General features: G+C 35.3%; 1 protein-coding gene and 1 long non-coding RNA gene across 2 annotated transcripts; both read left to right on the top strand.

Moving 5' to 3' along the window:
• The first annotated feature begins 8095 nt into the window (after positions 1–8095).
• LOC141716595 (uncharacterized) lies at positions 8096–12282 on the top strand. Its single transcript, XR_012573260.1, has 3 exons — positions 8096–10775; positions 11039–11174; positions 11934–12282. It is a non-coding gene; the product is annotated as an uncharacterized LOC141716595 (long non-coding RNA).
• A 1055-nt stretch (positions 12283–13337) lies between these two features.
• LOC141717209 (uncharacterized) lies at positions 13338–19215 on the top strand. Its single transcript, XM_074519304.1, has 11 exons — positions 13338–13350; positions 13541–13615; positions 14723–14872; positions 14950–15113; positions 15339–15661; positions 15862–15922; positions 16047–16177; positions 16763–16887; positions 17228–17320; positions 18676–18800; positions 18902–19215. Exons 1-9 carry the CDS (start codon positions 13338–13340, stop codon positions 17248–17250), a joined length of 1065 nt encoding a protein of 354 aa, XP_074375405.1. The 3' UTR covers positions 17251–17320; positions 18676–18800; positions 18902–19215.
• Positions 19216–19938: the final 723 nt, after the last annotated feature.

Here is a 19938-nt window from a genome sequence, read left to right as displayed (position 1 = left end):
CTGTTTCTCTAGTGGACGCAGGTATAACCGTGGTTCACCCCAAATGTTGGACGCATCCTTGTCCCCCCGATAAGGAGCCCCTACCAGATTGCAGGACAAGTGATCCCAAGCTTTTGGGTGCAAAGTGCAGGATACTCCAAAGTATCCCAACGAGGAAACCCGTTGACTACAGAGACAGAGCTCCCAAAGCACACACCAGATTTCACCCCACATCCCCAATGAGGACACCCATTGACTACAGGAGGAGGCCTTCAGTCCAGGCATACCCCTGGAGGTATCTGACCACGGACACCGCCTTTCTTGTAGATATGCTACAGGAAGGAGTTTTTCAATAGAGTACCTGCATCAAATATGGCAGTAATAATAATTATCCATCTTCCTTGAATCTTCTAGAGAGCCCATCCAAGTAATCATGTTGAAGTCCCATCCAATCTATCTTTTTCACTTAGGGCGCGCCCTAAGGCTCACCATAGGAAAGAATTCAATCAAGGAATTCCTCACCTTTTCTTCAGCAATTGGGCGCGCCTCCTCACTATGTTTGAGGGCGCGCCTCCCATGCATGGACACTTGCAACTGTCCATCAACCATTTTCATCATAGGGCGCGTCCTGATTACGCAAAGGGCGCGCCCTCTTTCCTTTTATGGAAAGATTATCTTATCTGTTCCTCAATTTTAGGCATTTCTTCTTCAATTCTGACCAATTGACCCGGTTTTGACCCGAACAAGGTTTATACGAAATTTTGGGCATACCAACTACCCCCAAATTCCATATGCTATTGAAAATGGGATTGGAATTTTCAACCCCCCCTAACAAACTTGAAAATTTTGTATGAGCGTCTTCACACCCCACAACGTAACATCTGTCACTCTCTACCACTTCTCTTCTTTATAGCTATAACATTGGTTTGTCTAGAGAGGTTTACCACTTATGCACCACTTCTTTAAGCTTACATGAGCTAACTCGTCGTAAGAAACAAGAGAAGTTGTACAAAAGTGTGCACCTCACATAACTTGACAAAAACATAATCCATTAACAAAGATTTGAGAGTTTTCTCCAACTTTTTCATCCTAATATTGATTTCTCATGGGCGCGCCTTAAATAGAAAGGGTCATTATTAGAGGGCGCTCTCTAAGGGAAGGCATAACCAGAATAAAAGACCAGTTCTCTGATCTTCAAATAAAAAATAATCTTTGATGAAAGGAGGACGTGTTTTGTTGGTGAGAGTGATCCTTTCATGAACAACACAATACCATTCCATATTTGATTTCTTGCTCCTTGTCAAATCATAACTCTAAATCGTTGATCTCGTCTTTTCCACAAATAGTGTGATTCATTTTAACTCAAAGTCAAAACATTTACGATCTTCTACAATCATATACTTTTAGAGGGCGCGCCCTTTATAGTGGCGGCGTCTTCCTCAAATAAAATTATCTGTGAATTAGAGGGCGCGTCCTATTTACGAGGAGCGTTTTGCCCAAAAAAGGTGGTCTCCTTGGAGGGCGCGTCCTTTATATAAGGCGCGTCTACCTTGATAAAGGTAATCATCCTTGGAGGGAGCTTCCTCTGTAAGAGGCGCGTCTACCTCGACAAGAGAAATCATCCTTGGAGGGCGCGTCCTCTGTCAGAGACGAATCCACCTCGATAAGGGAAATCATCCTTGGAGGGCGCGTCCTCTGTCGGAGACGCATCCACCTCGACAAGGGAAATCATCCTTGGAGGGCGCGTCCTCTGTCAGAGATGCATCCACCTCGACAAGGGAAATCATCCTTGGAGGGGGCGTCCTCTGTCAGAGACGCATCCACCTCGACAAGGGAAATCATCCTTGGAGGGCGCGTCCTCTATCAGAGACGCATCCACCTTGACAAGGGAAATCATCCTTGAAGGGCGCGTCCTCTGTCAGAGGAGCATCTACCTCGACAAGGGATATCATTCTTTGAGGGAGCTACCTCTATAAGAGGCGCGTCTACCTCGACAAGCTAACATCCTTGGAGGGCGCGTTCTCTCTAAGAGGAGCGTCTTATCTCGACAAGGTCTTCATCTTTGGAGGGCGCGTCCTCTGTCAGAGACGCATCCACCTCGACAAGGGAAATCATCCTTGGAGGGCGCGTCCTCTGTCAGAGAAGCATCTACCTCGATAAGGGTCTTCTACAGAATCTTCATGTAACAAAACTAAATCAAAGATCAATATTTTTAGAAGGCTTTTATCTTCAATAAAGCTCAAGCGATGCAGAAACTATCTCTTGTTGAAACACCTCCCAACGAGGCATCTCACGAAGTGGCATCTGATAAAGGGCATCTCACTCTCAGAGACATTTTCTTGAAGTTGAGCGTTTCCTTAATCATGAGTATTTTCCTGACCTTGAGCATCTCTCTGATTTTTAGGAAAAGCCATATATCTTACTCATGTGGCAATATGTAACACCACAGAACTAATGAGAGGTGATCTACCCCCCGAGCGAGCACCCTGTCAAAAACACTTTGTAACCTCATCTTCCTCATTTGTTTCTAATGCAACTCCCATATTTTCTTTTTGCTAAAGACAGCCAGATGACCTTGATAATCATATATAAAGAAGAAGTCTTAACATATGAGCCATATATGCTCAAGGCGCGTCCTGAAAACTCACTCAGATTATTGAGGATGTGAGGGCGCGTTCGCTGAAACTAACCTCTCGACATACTAGGGAGATCATTGTACTTCATTTGCTTCATTATAAATCATGTATGTAATGTCGAGAAAGATGACATGGGTATTTCAATGAAGGCGCGCCTTAAGAGAGATAGTCTTGGAGAGTTTACTTACAACTGTTGAGGATATAACATTACATCCTTATATGGAGGAGCTCATCATATCCTGGGGCCTCACCTTGACAATCAAGGGGCGCGTCATAGGATTCATGGTACCTCTACTCTGATAGCTTTTTCTTTTGATGTTCCAATATTAAGATTCTCCTTGTAGTCAATAAACTTCACCTCACCATCAATATTTTTTTTGAGGGCGCGCCTTAAGGAAAGGGCGCGTCTTGAAAGATGAGGAATTAGTTCCAGTCGAGCCATTCTTCATAACTCATCTCATTATCATGACATCTTCATTGAAAACCTCCATAGACTTTTTCTTCTGAGGGCGCGCCCTGGGAGGGCAATTCTCCACTGAATGTTTCACATGTAGAGGGCGCACCTTAATAGATTGTGATACTGTGCTTCGCAAATCATGAGATTTTTCCCAGATAATATTTCCTACATGCAAGAAATACAATTAATATGGAACTTTAAATGTTACCTGGAGGACGCGTCCTAGAGGGACGGACGTGTCCAATCAGCGAACTCTCCTGAAATATGTTGGAAGTCTCCTGGGCCTCAGATGTCTTCATCAAGGCGCGTTCGAAGTGTTTGTGGGGGTCTCCTCCGTGCTAAATCTCTTTCACAATATTCTTCATGCACAAGTCCTAGAAACAATTAACGGAAAACACAACAAAACTAGTCGAGTGTTACCTCGAGGAATCATCTTTACGGTGATGACTAGCTCATGGTAGTAATGCCTTCTTCTTGAAGTGTTCTCCTCCCGATCCTCCTCAGATTTGCTCCTGGTTAAGTCCTCTAAACTGAATAGTGTTCTCAAATATTCTAAGTCAAATAGGATTATTTAGTCTTCTTGTTGGAATAGGATTTTCCAATCTCCTTAATGGAATAAGATTCTTCAATCTTCTAATTAGAATAGGATTCCCCAATTTTATATATCGAATAGGATTCTTCAATCTTCAAATTAGAATAGGATACTCCAATCTTCTAATTATAATAGTATACTCCAATCTTCAATACCAAATAGGTTTCTCCCAATCTTCTAAACCAAATAGGGTTCTCCCAATCTTCTAAACCAAATAGGATTTTTTGGAAAAATTCGCAGCTACTGTTTTCCTCTGTTTTCGGACTGCTCAACTTTTATTCTCGTAATCATATCATCTCTGAATTAAAGAGAATTCAACAAGCTTCGCGTAGACTATAAGATCGTTCAAATCTGACTTACGGAACTCGAGATACGACCCAAACAGTGTAAGCAAATCGATTAATCCATCAAATCCGAATTTTCCATCCAACTTCGCTCCTTCGTGGCTATGGCTGCAAACTTCAACCTCCATGGCTGGATATCATCATCCATGGATCTCCCTCGTGGCCGCGGATACTACACCCAAATCTCCTTCGACCCCCCTGCCGAAAACAGTTGTTCACGGATCTCCTTCGTGGCCGTTGTATGCAACTCCTCCGTGGCTATCCTTCAATTCTTGCGTCAAAGAACCTTCATCGTGACGAGACATCTCTTCCTACTGAGATTTTAATCTTGATTAGCCCCTCCTTCTAGCGCCAATTTGTTGACGAAGGAATTTGGTATCAACAAAGTTTGAGGTTCGTAGCCGGAAACAAGATCTGTGATGGCGGTTCTTTGTCGGAAACGTGAACAGTAGTCGGTGGATCCGATGAACAGTATTCATCGGAAAAGATGAACAGTGTTTGGTGGTGTTGATTATTGGGGGCTGAGATTGCTTAGGGTCAGTGGTGGCTCCTTTGCGCTCTCGCTTCTGACCCCTTACAATTTGCCTACGTATCCCTAATTATAGGGAATCAAGCCCACGTAGTTCTTGGGGAATAAGAAACCTAATGAGCTTAGATTTCTTTTCCCGAGGCCCAATGGGAAACCCACTGGAAATCGTCTTCTACTAGCTTTAGGAATGTCCGCCGATGAGGCCCAACCATAAAGGCCCAAGGCTCGTCCGCGGCTTCGAGACTTCACGGATGAGGCATCTCCCTGGCCAAGGATAACCCTCCGCTACCAGCTGTTTCTTTAGTCCGTGGACGCAGGTATAGCCGTGGTTCACCCCAAATGTTGGACGCATCCTTGTCCCCCGATAAGGAGCCCCTACCAGATTGCAGGACAAGTGATCCCAAGCTTTTGGGTGCAAAGTGCAAGATACTCCAAAGTCTCCCAACGAGGACACCCGTTGACTACAGAGACAGAGCTCCCAAAGCACACACCAGATTTCATCCCACATCCCCAATGAGGACACCCATTGACTACAGGAGGAGGCCTTCAGTCCAGGCATACCCCTGGAGGTATCTGACCACGGACACCGCCTTTCTTGTAGATATGCTACAGGAAGGAGTTTTTCAATAGAGTACCTGCATCAAATATGGCAGTAATAATAATTCTCCATCTTCCTTGAATCTTCCACAGAGCCCATCCAAGTAATCATGTTGAAGTCCCATCCAATCTATCTTTTTCACTTAGGGCGCGCCCTAAGGCTCACCATAGGAAAGAATTCAATCAAGGAATTCCTCACCCTTTCTTCAGCAATTGGGCGCGCCTCCTCACTATGTTTGAGGGCGCGCCTCCCATGCATGGACACTTGCAACTGTCCATCAACCATTTTCATCATAGGGCGCGTCCTGGTTACGCAAAGGGCGCGCCCTCTTTCCTTTTATGGAAAGATTATCTTATCTGTTCCTCAATTTTAGGTATTTCTTCTTCAATTCTGACCAATTGACCCGGTTTTGACCCGAACAAGGTTTATACCAAATTTTGGGCATAACAGAACTTAATATTATTTTCTCGTAGTCTAAATAGACGAAATTAATATTTTTTAAGCCGATAAAATTGTTATTTTTTGTACTCTAGACTCGGGCTTATAATATAAGCCGCTTATTTGAGAGAAGCAATTACAAGCATATGTGACACAAATAAAAAATTATTCAAGAAAAATCAAAAAATTATGGAAACAAGATGAGATTGATGTTTCACATTTTATTTTCTGTACGCACGAGAAATAATACCAAGTATATTGAGTTTTTTTATCCACTATTTGACCAACTCATTAAGTCTTGCTTGTTAAGTGTCCGTTTGGAAAATTTTAAAATAAATAACTTATGACTTAAAATGAATAAGTGATTTTTAAGTGATAAGTAGATGAACACTTATAAGTTATATAAATGTTTGGTTAATTTTACTTATAAGTCATATTTTTTTAAATGAACTAAAATAAACAATTTTTAAATAAAATTATCTTAATTCATGAATTTTAAATTAGATTAATATTTAAAAACATATTTTTTTAAGGATAAAGTTAATAAAAAGGAGAAAAATCAAAATAGGTTGAGAAAAAGTATGTCGTTACTAACACTCAGTTTATCAACTTATAAATTGTAATTCAACTTATAAGTTAAGTCGACAAACACTCGTTGATAAGTTGTTACGAATCATAAGTTAAGTTATAAGTTGGAAACAAACAGGCCTAAGTATTTATATTTAAGTTCTACAAAGACCACTTTTTTTAAAGACGTTGGACACCACTTGTGTTCTGCAAGTTAAATATTGCATAAAAACGTTGCAAAACATATTATTTTGCGAATCATACTCTACAAAGATTCTTATTTTATTCAAAATCCTGAATATCCTATATGTAATACATGTAAAACATTACAAAAATATTTTATTCTGCAAAACATATTAAATTTGCAGAACATTTGTTAATCTTGCAGAACATACACATTCTACTTATTAAACTTAAATGATCTTCTATAATTTTGCGAATTTTGCGAATCATACTAAAGATCCTTATTTTATTCAAAATTCTGAATATCCTATATGTAATGCATGTAAAACATTACAAAAATATTTTATTTTGCAAAACTTGTTAAATTTGCAGAACATTTGTTAATCTTGCAGAACATACACATTCTACTTATTAAACTTAAATGATCTTCTATAATTTCAATGAATTAGTGATACTCGTAAAATATACCGCACAAAATAAAATATTTTATCATATTTTGATCGCAGTCATATGTTTCCGAGTTCTCCCATGAAAAAATGGTATTCATAGAAATTTCCTTATTTATATAAATAATAAAACCTGTACATTTATATCTGTCTTCTGTATAATCTGAGTTGGTTCTCATCGCTATATTTGTGTCCTCGCCCCAGATTTGTCTCCTAACTCTCCTCCCTCCTGCCAAATGGTGAGTATTTTTTACCGTAACTCTATATTTTTCACTCTTTACTCATAATTTTACTCTTTGTGTGGTGTAACTTAATACACTAATTCTTGTTAGTGCATTACTATATTATAATAATGCCAGTAACTTCTGGTGGGTAGACCATTATAAGTATATTTACCGTAAGTATGTATGTGTATGCTCTCTCTAGGGATTTTATGCCCTAATTCATGATTTTTTTTAGAAATTATATGCTTGTTAGTAAGTTAATAACCGAGAAATGGAACAAAATGTCATTTTGGGATTTTGGGGTGTAAAATGGTCTAAAATGTTAGAAATTATGAACCTAAATGTCACTTCACCGCTTTACGAGTTTGGAAAACAACCCAACACGTTACATGATGTAGCGTTTTGTTTTGTTTTTTTACTTTTCAAAGGCCATCATGTTACTTCATGTAACGTTTTGTAGTGTATGCTTTTGTTTTTTTTTCTTATTTTGAACTTTTGTTGGTGTATTGTTTAGGTGACCGGAAACATCACTTAATGTTATATTTTTCAAATTTTTTATATTTAATATTTTTCAAATTTAACGGTATAATTTAACAATTTTTAACATTTAGGGTTGACCAATTCCCTTTTGGGTTTTATAAATATTAAAAAAAGAATTAATAAATGTTACACAAATTTTGGGTAAAGCCCTAAACCCTAGGAACCAAAAAAATTATATGTGTAAAATGCTAGATAAAGTAGTGTTTTGGGGCCAAAACGCTACATGATGTACGTTTGGAACCAAAACTCTACATTATCTAACGTTTTGCACATTATAAAAAGAAAAAAAAAGTAAAGTTCCAAAACGCTACATCATGTAGCGTTTTGGTCTTTTTGCCTAAACGCTATACGATGTACCGTCTTGAAAGTGATATTTAGGGTCATAATTTCCAGAAGTGTCATTTTGGACAATTTTTCACATGAAAGTGACATTTTAATAACTTATGTTACACATTCTTTATAATAGGATTTGAATGCTGTCCAACATGATAAGATGCGTAGTATATTGGAGAAAATAACTTGGATTATTCAAGTAGTCCATGGTGAAAAAATAGAAAAGCGCCAGGCAGGATTTGCCATTGCTGATTGCCTGATTATGAGTACTGCCGCGAATTTGTCTCGTCATCTCAAGGAAAAAAGAGAAATTAAAGGCCGTATGCTTCAAAACAAAGAAAATGTAGATCTTAAACAAGTCTTTGTGATGGACAAATGGGATGTTATAATTTTTGAACTTCCAAGTACCCTAAGATGCCAAGTAGGAAATTTCGTAGGTGACGGGACATTAAGTGAGAAACAAATAGTGTTACACATGGGGCATAGTATCGTGGGAGCATACCATGTAGGGCGCGTTCTTTCTCCGTGTGTTCAAGATGTCAAGTTACCACCAGATGAGTATTACAAGTGGACTTGTAAAAAGTATAAACCATCAGAAGAACTACCTTATCCAATAATGGGACATGCTTGGAATAAGGAAGTTTATGACGAGTACAATGAGGAGAATGAAGGTTATGAATTAGATTATGCACGGGACTTTCACCCACATGTTCCCATTATTGAGTTAAATGGATTCAGTTGTCGTGATGAAGATTTGGGTGGTCCGATAATCAACACTTCAGGAGAGATTGTAGGGATGTTTGCAGGAGATGGAACAAGATGCATTGGAATTCATGTCACAGCACTTAAAGAAGTTTTAAAACGTTATACTGGTAACTCTTTTCTTCTTCATCACTCATAATTTGCATCGTGTATTGCTTATATAATTGATAAATGTGTTTTTTACGGGTTCAAAAAGCACCCAAGGCTGAAGTTAGGTTTTAACACAACTAGGTGTACGTGTTATAGAATATTATTTGGTTAGGAAAAATGTAATTGTACTTTGTGCTAACTAGTGAAGGTCCATTGTAGCGAGTTTAGTAACTTTAGTGAAGCGTTGTTTCTAGTTTCCTTATCCGATGAATTGAATGTAGTAACATTGTTGAAAATGTGTGCTTTCTGGTTTTAATATCTGGTTGGAGTATGATTAATGCTATCTGATTTATAATTTTAATCCAGTCATGAATATGACATTAAATGTATGATTCATTTTCATAAAGTTATTTTTAAGGCTTTGTAACCATATAATTTAATGTCTTGAATATGTACTTTTGAACATGTTAAGAGTCTAAAATGTATTCCACAATACTACTAAATAAGTAGTTTTTACCTTTGAACTATGAATACACTGTATTGTATCATCTCCCTTACCCTCAAGGACATGTGTCTCTTACCCTCAAGGACATGTGTTCTCTACTTGTTTCAACTTTGTTAGAATGACTAGATGATCAAAAACAGGATAGTCATCACAGGAGTGTTGCAATGGATGCAGACTCTTTTGCAGATTCTATAGTTCATACTTCGCTCTTGCTTTAGATAATAATTTTAATGCAATCTCCTGGAAGCAATCACATACCTAAAGCTGCGCCTCTAATGGCAAGATCTTATCTACCTAGCAAAGTTTCAGAAGTAGTTGCTCTTTGGAAAAAAGATCTTGTCAAGGTCAATTTCATTTTATATTTATTTTATATCTTGCTCTTTCCAACTCGTAAACGTGTGCTAGTATTATCAAGGAGAAATTGGTTGTTCGAGGCTCTTTAGACAAGCGTGTTGCGGTGGACGTGGACTCTACAGATGGTGCAGTACTTGTCATTGGTGGGGTGCGAAAATGCATCAAATCAGCGAGCTTAAAAGAAACTGGTTGGGCCAATTTCTTTTTCACTGGTGGCCCTTTTCTCAAACCAGAAAAACAAAAGAATAAAAACATCTCTTTGTCTATTTAATTCCTTGTTCTTTTCGTTCAGATGCTAGTTTTAAATATAAGCTGTAAGTTGCCTGGTCTATTTTTTTGGTTTCTCGCTTCACAGTGCTTAGGCCAACTCATAAGATTTAGTGTTACGCCTGCTATATGGTAGAAAATCTGGATATGTTTTAATGAATGCAAGTGCTTTTATTCAAAAAAAAAGTACTTTGTTTCTCTCTTTATCTTTGTGTGATAGTGAGACTACTGATTTGCTCTGCATTATATATATATATATAGGGCTGAGCAAAAAAAATGTCAAACCGACCGAAAACCGACCAAACCGCTTTTTTCGGTGGTTTGACTGGGTCTAGGTTTCGTATGAATAAAAACCGTTATTCTGCGGTTTGATCCGGTTTCATCTCCAAACTGACCGTTCTTTGTGTATTTAACTATGTAGTATGTGTTTGTGATTGTATACAAATTTTTATTTGTTTTTTCCTTGTTCTTATATATTTCTGTTGTATAATTTGTGAAAACTGAAAACTTGAAAAGTAGTGTAAGTTTACATTACATTGTTAGTTATGTTATATATCTACCTTATTTCATGTATTTTGTTTTCTAGTACTTTCTACTGTAATAAACAGTCAGTTACCGGAGTTCTGTAACTTCCCTCATGTTTCTTGAATCTTAAGCTTTGCTGTATTAATTTCTCGGGTTTTGTTTAGAAATTTATAAGTACTGAGGAAAATGGTAGGCCAAAACAGTCTGAGAAAAGAAAGACATCAATTTTTTACTTCCTTTATAGTTCCTGGACACTTGTTATTAAATTTGTTTGCATCTCGAGCTTTGAATTCCTTACATAATAAAAGGGATGCATTTTGAACTTCAAACATCCTCTGAGGAGCATCCAAATTTGTTTGAGGATTGGCAACTTGCACTTCGTGTGAACCAAAAGTTGCAGAGACAGGTTTAATTTACATTTTGCCTCTCCCTTCTCTTCTTGATCACGACTCCTGTATTACCCTTTATTTAATTGTATTTATGCAGTGCGTCTCAATTTTCGAATCTAATTTCTGACCAATAACCTTATTGCAATTGTGCTTGTATATATGCCCCGACTGTGGAATTTTCAGAATAACCTGTACTTGCTAATGCTGATAAGTAAAAGCACTAGAGATAGCAATGTCTGTACTACTGAGATTAAAATTTTGATACTTGATTTCTTTGCAGGAATAGTTTGCCTCCTGCTGGAGAGTATATAAACCATGCCCATAGATCAAGTGCCAATCTTATGGAAGCATTTAGAAACATGCATGTGGATGCATGTGGACGAGGAGGAAATCATAATTGTGGCTAAGATCACGAGGTATGAAAATATGAAATTTTGCAAACATTTGCAAGAAGCTCAAATTTATCTTTCTAAGCTTAGTTACCCAGACTCTTCATTTTGCTTCGAGTACCCGTGTCGGATACTCGACACTCGGACATAGGTATGGACACTTGTACACTTATTTTAGGCCAAAAACATGTAAATTTTTCAGAATATTGCCGAGTCCGACACTTGGATACGAACCCGAGTCCGGGTAACATAGTTTCTAAGTGTTCGTTTTAGGTCTGATGTGTGGCTCAAGATTATACAGGTCTTGATTGAGTGTTTGGTCTGATCTCATTGTTATTGTTGAGAATAATTTAAATATATATAAATTGTTTTTAAGTTATTAAATTTCTTAGCTATTTCTTAGTAGGATAAGTAGAATTAGTTGAAGATTAGAATGAATAAGTTCGTAGTGATAAGTTAGTAGAATTAGGGATGTTTATGAGTATGTATTAGCCTCTAAAATGTAAGTTAATGGATTCAGAATATACATATCTGAGATTAGTAAAAACAATCTCCTGCTATAACATTCTCTTCTTTTTATCAATAAAAACAAACAGTTATTTATGTTATAGATCTACTTGAAGGTACAGAGAAGGAAGGGTCGACGGAAATAGGTAACTTTGTTTTATTTGTTTCTGACATTCTGTATCCTTGATTGGTTTGTTTGTATGGTCTCCATTTTACATATTATCTCGAATTCGAGGTTAAGTTAAATTCATCCTGCAATTTCGTTTCGTTATGATACAGAGCAGGACGGAACCGTCAATGATAAGAATATTATTAATGGCCATTAGAGGATATTGCAGGTGTTTTGGTCAGTTCTGGAACACTGAAAGAGATGGTTGTGGAACAGAGGGGTGTGTTAACCAGTGGTGTGAAGTGTGATATGTGGAAGATTAGATTTTATCAGCAGAATACATGCTACATATAGTTGTCCTTGTACATTAGTTAAAAGTCCAGTGTATTTTTTTTTATCATAGTTAACCCCGGTCGTTACTCTTCGGTTATGCACTGGTTAAACCGTTCACGGAATAACCTGCAAATCACATAAATCAAGATAAACCAAAGTATTTCAAATACAGAATAATTTACAGGAAGACAGAGACATTTTTTGACACACTTCCATGTCAATCCAGATAATCAAATTATTGGAATTGTTTAATTTTAAATATTGAAAATGGAAACTTTCTTCTTAGTTTCAATATTTTGGGGCGATGAGACCATGAATTGCCATTTTTAAAACAATGAGGTCCAAATAACAAATAGAAAGTTAGTTTGACTCCTAATATAAGTCCTCCGAATACTAAAATTTAGTTTTTTTTTTAATTTTCAATGGTAATATTTGTTTTTGTTATAATTCCACCCAGTTTAATAACCAAAACCGAATTGATATTTTTTAATTAATTAGCAAAGGAAAAAACTTGAACATCTTAATTTTTCTTTCAGAGTAGTGCTAGGTTACCCAATTTTTTTTTCAAATTTTTTACCAAATGATGTGACAAATAGAGGGCATGTTTTAATTTGTGAAATCATATTAATACATGCGATTTATTATATAATATTTAGAAAATTTGTTATTTATTATATGACATATCAGCATTTATGAAAGATTTATGGGAAAAAAATTGAGAAACCTGGTATTTTTCTTTGAAAGTAATAATATTTCAATTATTATCATGTTTAGTTTGGTTTGAACCAGTGGCATAGCATTTAGCGAAAAAAATAGGATTACGTCATGAAATTTTTTTTCTTGCAAAAATATCAGTGTTTTGTTAAAAAAATAAGGGAAAATCAAATTACATCCTGAACAAGATTTCGTATTTCAGGTCAGTTAACATTTTTATTTTTTGATCTAAGTCCTTCCTTTAAAAATATTCTAACGACGTTACAATCAATCAGAAAACTAGTATTCTTGCTATTCATACGAATCAATTTTAAAGGGGTTAATGATATTCAAATTTAATTTAAAGTTTAAGTAGTTAAACTGAAGTTTGAGTCACCAAAAAATACTTATATGCCATCAATTTTCCCAAAATAGGTCTAATTCAGAAAAAACCTAAACTGGACCCTGGATTTTTGGTTCTTGTTGGAATTTAGGGACCTAAATTTTTTAAATTTTGAATCGGACCTAATTTGTAAAATTGGTGTTATATGAATGTTACAGGTAATTCAAGTTTCAGTTTAACTACTTGGATTTTAAATTTGGATATCACTATCACATTAAAAATTGTTTTGATCCATATGAAAATCAAGAACCCTAACATTCTTATTCTAACGTCATTAAAAGTTATGATTTTGATGTTATGTTTTGAGCTGTTTTGCTTGCTCATATAGATTGCTGTTTTGAATTGCAGAAAAGAAAGATACCATGTACGGACCTCCTGAAGAAACCTTAAACCCTGGGGAAGAGCTGGATGACACAAGCGATTGTGAGTCTATCTTTCGGCCCAAATTATTTGTTCAGTTTGACTACATTCGCAATTTCCGAAAAATATATTTTTAACTTTTTTCTAGTTATAAAAAATACTATCCGTGCGATGCACGGGCCTTTTAATAATAATTTATTTTTATATTATTATTATATATAATTTTGATATATAAGTAATTAAATTTTAAAAAATAATTAATATATAGTTACAATCTTATTCTGATTTCCGTGTGTGTATGATTTGTGATGAAGATTAAATAATATAAATTAATGTGGTCGAAGAGATTTGAACCATATATCTTTATTTGTAATTTCAGAAATAAGGACTTAATATGTGGTTGGGATTTAAACCTTGCAATTTAAGAAATAATCATTTAAATGTATGATTTAATATATCATCATGGGGATTCGAACCTAGTACCTTTGATCTTTTTTGTTTTTCGAATCTACATCTTACGGTTCGGGTCACTTGATAAGGAAAATCTAATGGTTGTGACGAGGGATATAATAATTTATTTTTCATATTTTATTATTTTTTATATAAGTAATTAAATATTAAAAAATAATTAATACATAATTACAGTCTTAATCTGAATGTGCGTATGATTTTTAATAAAAATTAAATAATATAAATTAATGTTGCTGATAAAATTTGAACCATGTATCTTTGTTTGTAATTTCAGAAATAATAATATAAATATTTGATTTAATATGTCGTTGTGGGGTTGTTTATGTTTTTTGTATTTAGTTCTAAAGGTTCTGATTACTTGATGAGGAAGATCTAACGGTTGTGACGAGGGATAACCAAAATGAGAGGTTAATCAAACTACATATTTATCCCATTCCGGTTATTATAGTTTTGGTATAGATGATACCTAATATTTATTAAAAAGGTAATAATTTTAGATGAATAATAGTAAATGGAGGTATGTGGTTGATGCAGACGGCTCATAGTGTACAAATAATTTATGAAGGAGTCCATAAAATTATTAGTATTAAATAAAAAAATCGTGTCAATAGATGGATATAGGCGTGTAAACTAGACTCCAAAATAGTATAGTTAGTGTTTATTTAGCTGGATAAATAATATTTATGTACAATTTGCTAGCTGCAAGCGAAATGAGGTACAAGTATGAATTCTCTTCGAAGCAGCCAAAATTCAAAAATGCAAATGGTGAGGATGAGTTTCCGGATAAAACCACAAAATATGCTGCTCTGAAGGTTGACCGTGCTGTTGCTGCCATTGAATGCTTTTGTGGTATTGACTTTTCATTTAATCTTTATTTGTAATTGTATTTTTTTGCTTTCTTTTCTAAATTAGTCTATGTTGCGTAGGAACAAAAGATATCATCCGGGGCTGTGGCACCATCATTGAGAGCCACCATAATAAGACCTTGGTCTTGACATCAGCCAACTTGATTAGGCGTCCTCCGATTCCTCTTGAATATACGGGCGGGAAGATCGCCGAAGAGGAAAATGTGGTAGCTAATCATCTCAAGGTTAACCATGGGAACCGCATATGTTCATTCAATGTTTCAGATTTCATTCCCTTGCTTAAATTTTATCAAGTTGGTTCTCAAGCACGTGTTTGGTCCCCAGGCTTTTAGTTAAATTTCTAGAATGTCTATGTTCTTCAAGCTATGATATTTATCAATCGAAGATGATATTATGATGTGTGTATCGAGAAATAGAATATAGTTATGTTGAGTTTTTTGTTGTTGCAGGTTTGCATGCACTCTTGTAATGGTAAATCATTTGTTGGAGAAGTTTGTGCATATGATTTCCACTTCAATCTTGCCATCCTAAGTTTCCGCACAGGAACTTTTTATGAACCTGCAACATTGGCGCATGTAAATGACTGTATGGATGTTTTTGCAACTCAGCCATCACTCAAACCACATTCAGACTCGTCTAAGCTTACTCCAAGTCAACCATTGCTCAAGCCACATTCAAAGTCATCCAAGCTTACTCCCGGGGATCGGGTTATTGTTGTAGGCCGGTATTTTGATCCGCCATTTATTCTAATGGCTGCCCCCGGTTACTATCTGTAAGGAGCTTTCAGTTTCATACATGTCCATAGCATTCTCCAACCCCACTTCTTGTGATATAACATTAACATATTTGATTTTTCTCTTGTCTAAAAATTGAGTGTATATTAGTGGTAAAACTAAAGCAGCATCATGCTAATTACCTGTACTTGGTTTGTCATGCTAATTACTTGTACTTGGTTTGTTAAATTCATTTCAGGCTTGAACGAACTCAATATGAATGCAAAGAACTTTCCACAACTAGTTGCGCAATTAAAAGGGTACCTCTATCTCTCTTTTGCTCTTCTGATTAATGTTAAGTGATGATAATGAGATTATGTTATTCTCGTTCTAGACAACTCATTGGTGATAATTTAACTATCTGCTTTGGCACTTTGACTGTAGTGTGGTGATGGAGCTCCGATGGTAAATGTTTGTGGAGAAGTGATCGGCGTTAGTCACTATAATATTGATTCAACTCAATTTACTCCTATAAACATAGCTCGCAAATGGTGGGAATACTACAAAAAATTTGGGTATAGAGCAACTATAGTTTATATTTAATATTAATTTTTTACATTTATCAATCGTATTTTACTCAATTTATGAATTTGACTGTTACTGTGGTGAACTTACTTGTACAATTATTTACGAGTATAATTATGAAATTGATGCACCCAAGTAAGCAGTAGAGAATACGATTTGAAGGAGAAACTGATTATAAGGATTAAACACAGTTAAGTTTCATAATTGCTAGATAATTTTAAGGAAAAAATTATTGATCAGTACCTTGGCAGGTTACAGGGCTGTGATATATATAGTTCCCGGCAGATCATTGACTATTAACTCCAGAAACTTCTGGTACTTTGAATATTAATAAGACTTTAGCAATTCCCCAGAACACATTCCCAATACTCATTAATTATAAACTCTAGAAAATGCTAATTTCTGATAGAATAAAAAATATCTAGAAGATTCCTCAAAAAAATCTGTTATTGGTGTAGACTCTGCATTAGTAATGAATTAGACTTAGTGGAATCATGTGACTTGTTGCTAGACTCATTATGTTTTTTTTGTTATGGCATGTCTGCCTTATCATAGTAAATATTTACTTGCTATAGGAAATACTCCCGGCCTTCGCTTGGAATGGAAGCCACCAATCTATATGCAACACCTGATCTTGGCCTGTTAGAGAACATCTTTCTAAAGTTTCCTCATGTTTCTAGAGGAGTTAATAGTGGAGAAGGTAATTTCTGTGGAGTAGTGATTATATTAATGGTGTATTCTCAACTTTCTTGATTGGATTTTAATATATTAACACAGTCATAAGAAATGTTGAAGTTCTCTAGTTGAATTCTCAAGACTTTTTGATATTGTGGCGGTTTTGCACAAGTCTGGTTTTAAAAAATTGTATGATGATGTAGTATTCTTTTCATTGATATAGAATTGTAATGTGGCGTTGTGGTCATGTGGTGATGCCAATAGGCATAAAGTTTTAGTTTTTGTTACTGAAATTTGTTTTATTTATATAAGCTGGGCTACTTAATCAGACACTTCTCTGTACTTCGTCTGTCAACCTTGTGCAGGTTATACCAGGTTTGTCTGCTGATATTTCCGGGGTGTGTTTTAATGATGTCATTATTCAATGTGCGGGCAAAACAGTCGAGAGTTTCTTGGAGGTATATAGCTTTGTTATATGATATTTGGATTATATTTTGTACTATGATTTATCTATAGTGGTGGTGCCTAAACACTTGTCTATGATTCACACCTCATTTTTTAACCTAGATTTTCTGAAATGGAAATTTACAGTCCTGATCTCATAGCTTTGTTATAATTCTTTTGGTCTGATATCCTGAAAGCTTAGTTACCCCGACTCTTCATTTTGCTTCAAGTACCCGTGTTGGACACTCGACATTCGGACATGGGTATGGACACTTGGACACTTATTTTAGGCCAAAAACATGTAATTTTTCAGAATATTTCCGAGTCCGACACTTGGATACGAACCTGTGTCCGACACCCATACCCGAGTCCGGGTAACATAGCCTGAAAGCCTGTATCTTCTTTAACCATCCAGTTTATAAGTCGTCGTTGTACAATTCAACTTATTTGGTCAATTACCTGTATCATACTTGTTTTCAACTATGACCAAGGAAGCTCTTTTAAATAATGACTTGCACTCACTTCATGGAATTGCCTTGATTCCTATTTACGGAAACCAAATCTTAGTTTATTTTGTTAAAACTTTTTACATATCAAGTATGAAAAATGCTCATGGTTTGTTGTTTGCCTTTTAACACATAAAAGTCTAGGAGCTCACAAATATTAAGTTTTTGTGATGAGTTGAAATCTAGGAAGCAAGGATTTGTGTTAGTGTATAGAATATTGTTGGTTGTTGTTTTGTTATTAAACATTTTAGTAGTTCCTTAGTGTGAACTGGTGTATTTCTATTATAGTTCTTTTTTGCATAATTTGTTTTATTTGGAAATCTTTTGAGATAATTGCATTTTGCACCCCTTAAATTTGGTCAAAACTCAATTTTATATACCTATTTTCATAAATTGCATTTTGGATCCCCATACTTTGAAATCCGTTTCAAGTTCCAACCTTTTTGTCAAATTTTGTCAAACTTTTTTGCCCAAATTATTGTCTTCAATAACATATATAATCTATTATTGAAGAGAAAAGATGAGATATATTGTTGAAGACATCGATTAAGGCTAAAAAATTTGGTAAAAAGGGTGCATGTCGAAGCAGATTTCATTATAGGAGGATGCAAACTGCAATTTATGAAAATAGGTATACAAAATTAGGTTTTGGCCAAATTTAAGGGATGCAAAATGCAATTATCTCAAATCTTATTTACTTGTAATTTTGCATCTTTTGGTAATTTTAAGGAATTGCTGCCCATGCTTATTATACATAGATCATATGTCATTTTCTGCATGGGAGAAAATGTGAGTACTGTTTATTCACTTAAACCCAGATATTTTGACATTACTTCTTTTCTCCCTTCTCTTATTGCAAACAGTTTTTTGAGATAATTATGGATCACGTCAGAGAAATAGTTGAGATTGTTGTAATAAGAACAGATAGTGTTAGCCCAAGACATCTGAAGTTGTTGGTTGCTGAGGTGGCACCGAACGAAATTAATAGGTTAATTTTTTTCATATTGTTTTGATTTATGTACAAAGTTTGCAAGTTTTAGCTAATATCAATTGTTGTGTTTTATTACATAAACTCATTTGTTGCTTCAGGTGGCCCAATCGTTTCTACCACTGGTAACTCCATCGACAGGTTAGACTCATTTCAAGTTTCAGAGTTTGCCATGTCAAAATCCTGCTGCAGAACTCCTGGACAGATTGTGAATTTTCTGCAGTCCTATGCTCGTTTCTTCATTAAAATTGGAGAATGTTCGACTTAGTAAACTTTATTAGGCCTGATCACATGTAGTGAAAATTATGGAGTTGATGAGTTGAACAATGGAGTATTCGGCCTGATCACATGTAATGAAAATTGGAGAATGTTCGACTTAGTAAACTTGATTTAAATATTATTTGCTTATTTAAGGAATAATTTATCATTTTCGTGGAGATTTCTATTGATTTAAGGAGTCATTGCAGTTTTATTCAATTTTACTATTTTCATGACTTGAAGTAGTGTACTTGCTCAACATTGCTTTGCATCATTTGTAAGAGTTCCATAGACAGATGTTTAACCACGTTCCGTTATTGGAGTTAAAATCAACAAATTTTGGATTAAATTAGTCATTGTTTTTTGCCACGACCAATTATGTAAAAATAAACTGTATTTAAATAAAATATTCAAAAGAAAGGGCTTATTTCATAGTCTATCGTCTAATTGAAAGGTGTGTAAAGACTGGAGATGTTTCCGAAAAATAAAAATATTAAGGTTAGAAAAGAGAACACCCGAAGAATACATTCATAAAAAAAATCCTATAAAAATTAATTTATCCTATAAAATAGGTTGAAGTTGGGAGAGAAAGTTAAAATAAAATAAAGAAAATGTGTGTTTGAATGCACATACTAGCTTATAGCTTAGAGCCTGTAATATTTTTTTTCATAGTATCTTAGAGCCTATCCTATTTGATAGAATAGGTGAGTTTAATATATGGCAAAGTAGCCTGTACTATCCTATTTGATAGTATCTTAGGTAGCTTAGACCTTGCAAAGATCTTGTATCTCGATCGCGACTTTTATATTCGTATATTTTCATGTCGTGTACAAAAAAGATAAACACATATACTAAATTTTCGTGTCATTTCGTATCCTGT

Source organism: Apium graveolens, chromosome 4 (genome assembly GCF_009905375.1).
Source record: "Apium graveolens cultivar Ventura chromosome 4, ASM990537v1, whole genome shotgun sequence".
NCBI classification, from domain to species: Eukaryota; Viridiplantae; Streptophyta; class Magnoliopsida; order Apiales; family Apiaceae; genus Apium; species Apium graveolens.
Note: the sequence above shows the minus strand (reverse complement) of the source record. Positions and strands in the feature narration are given on the sequence as shown.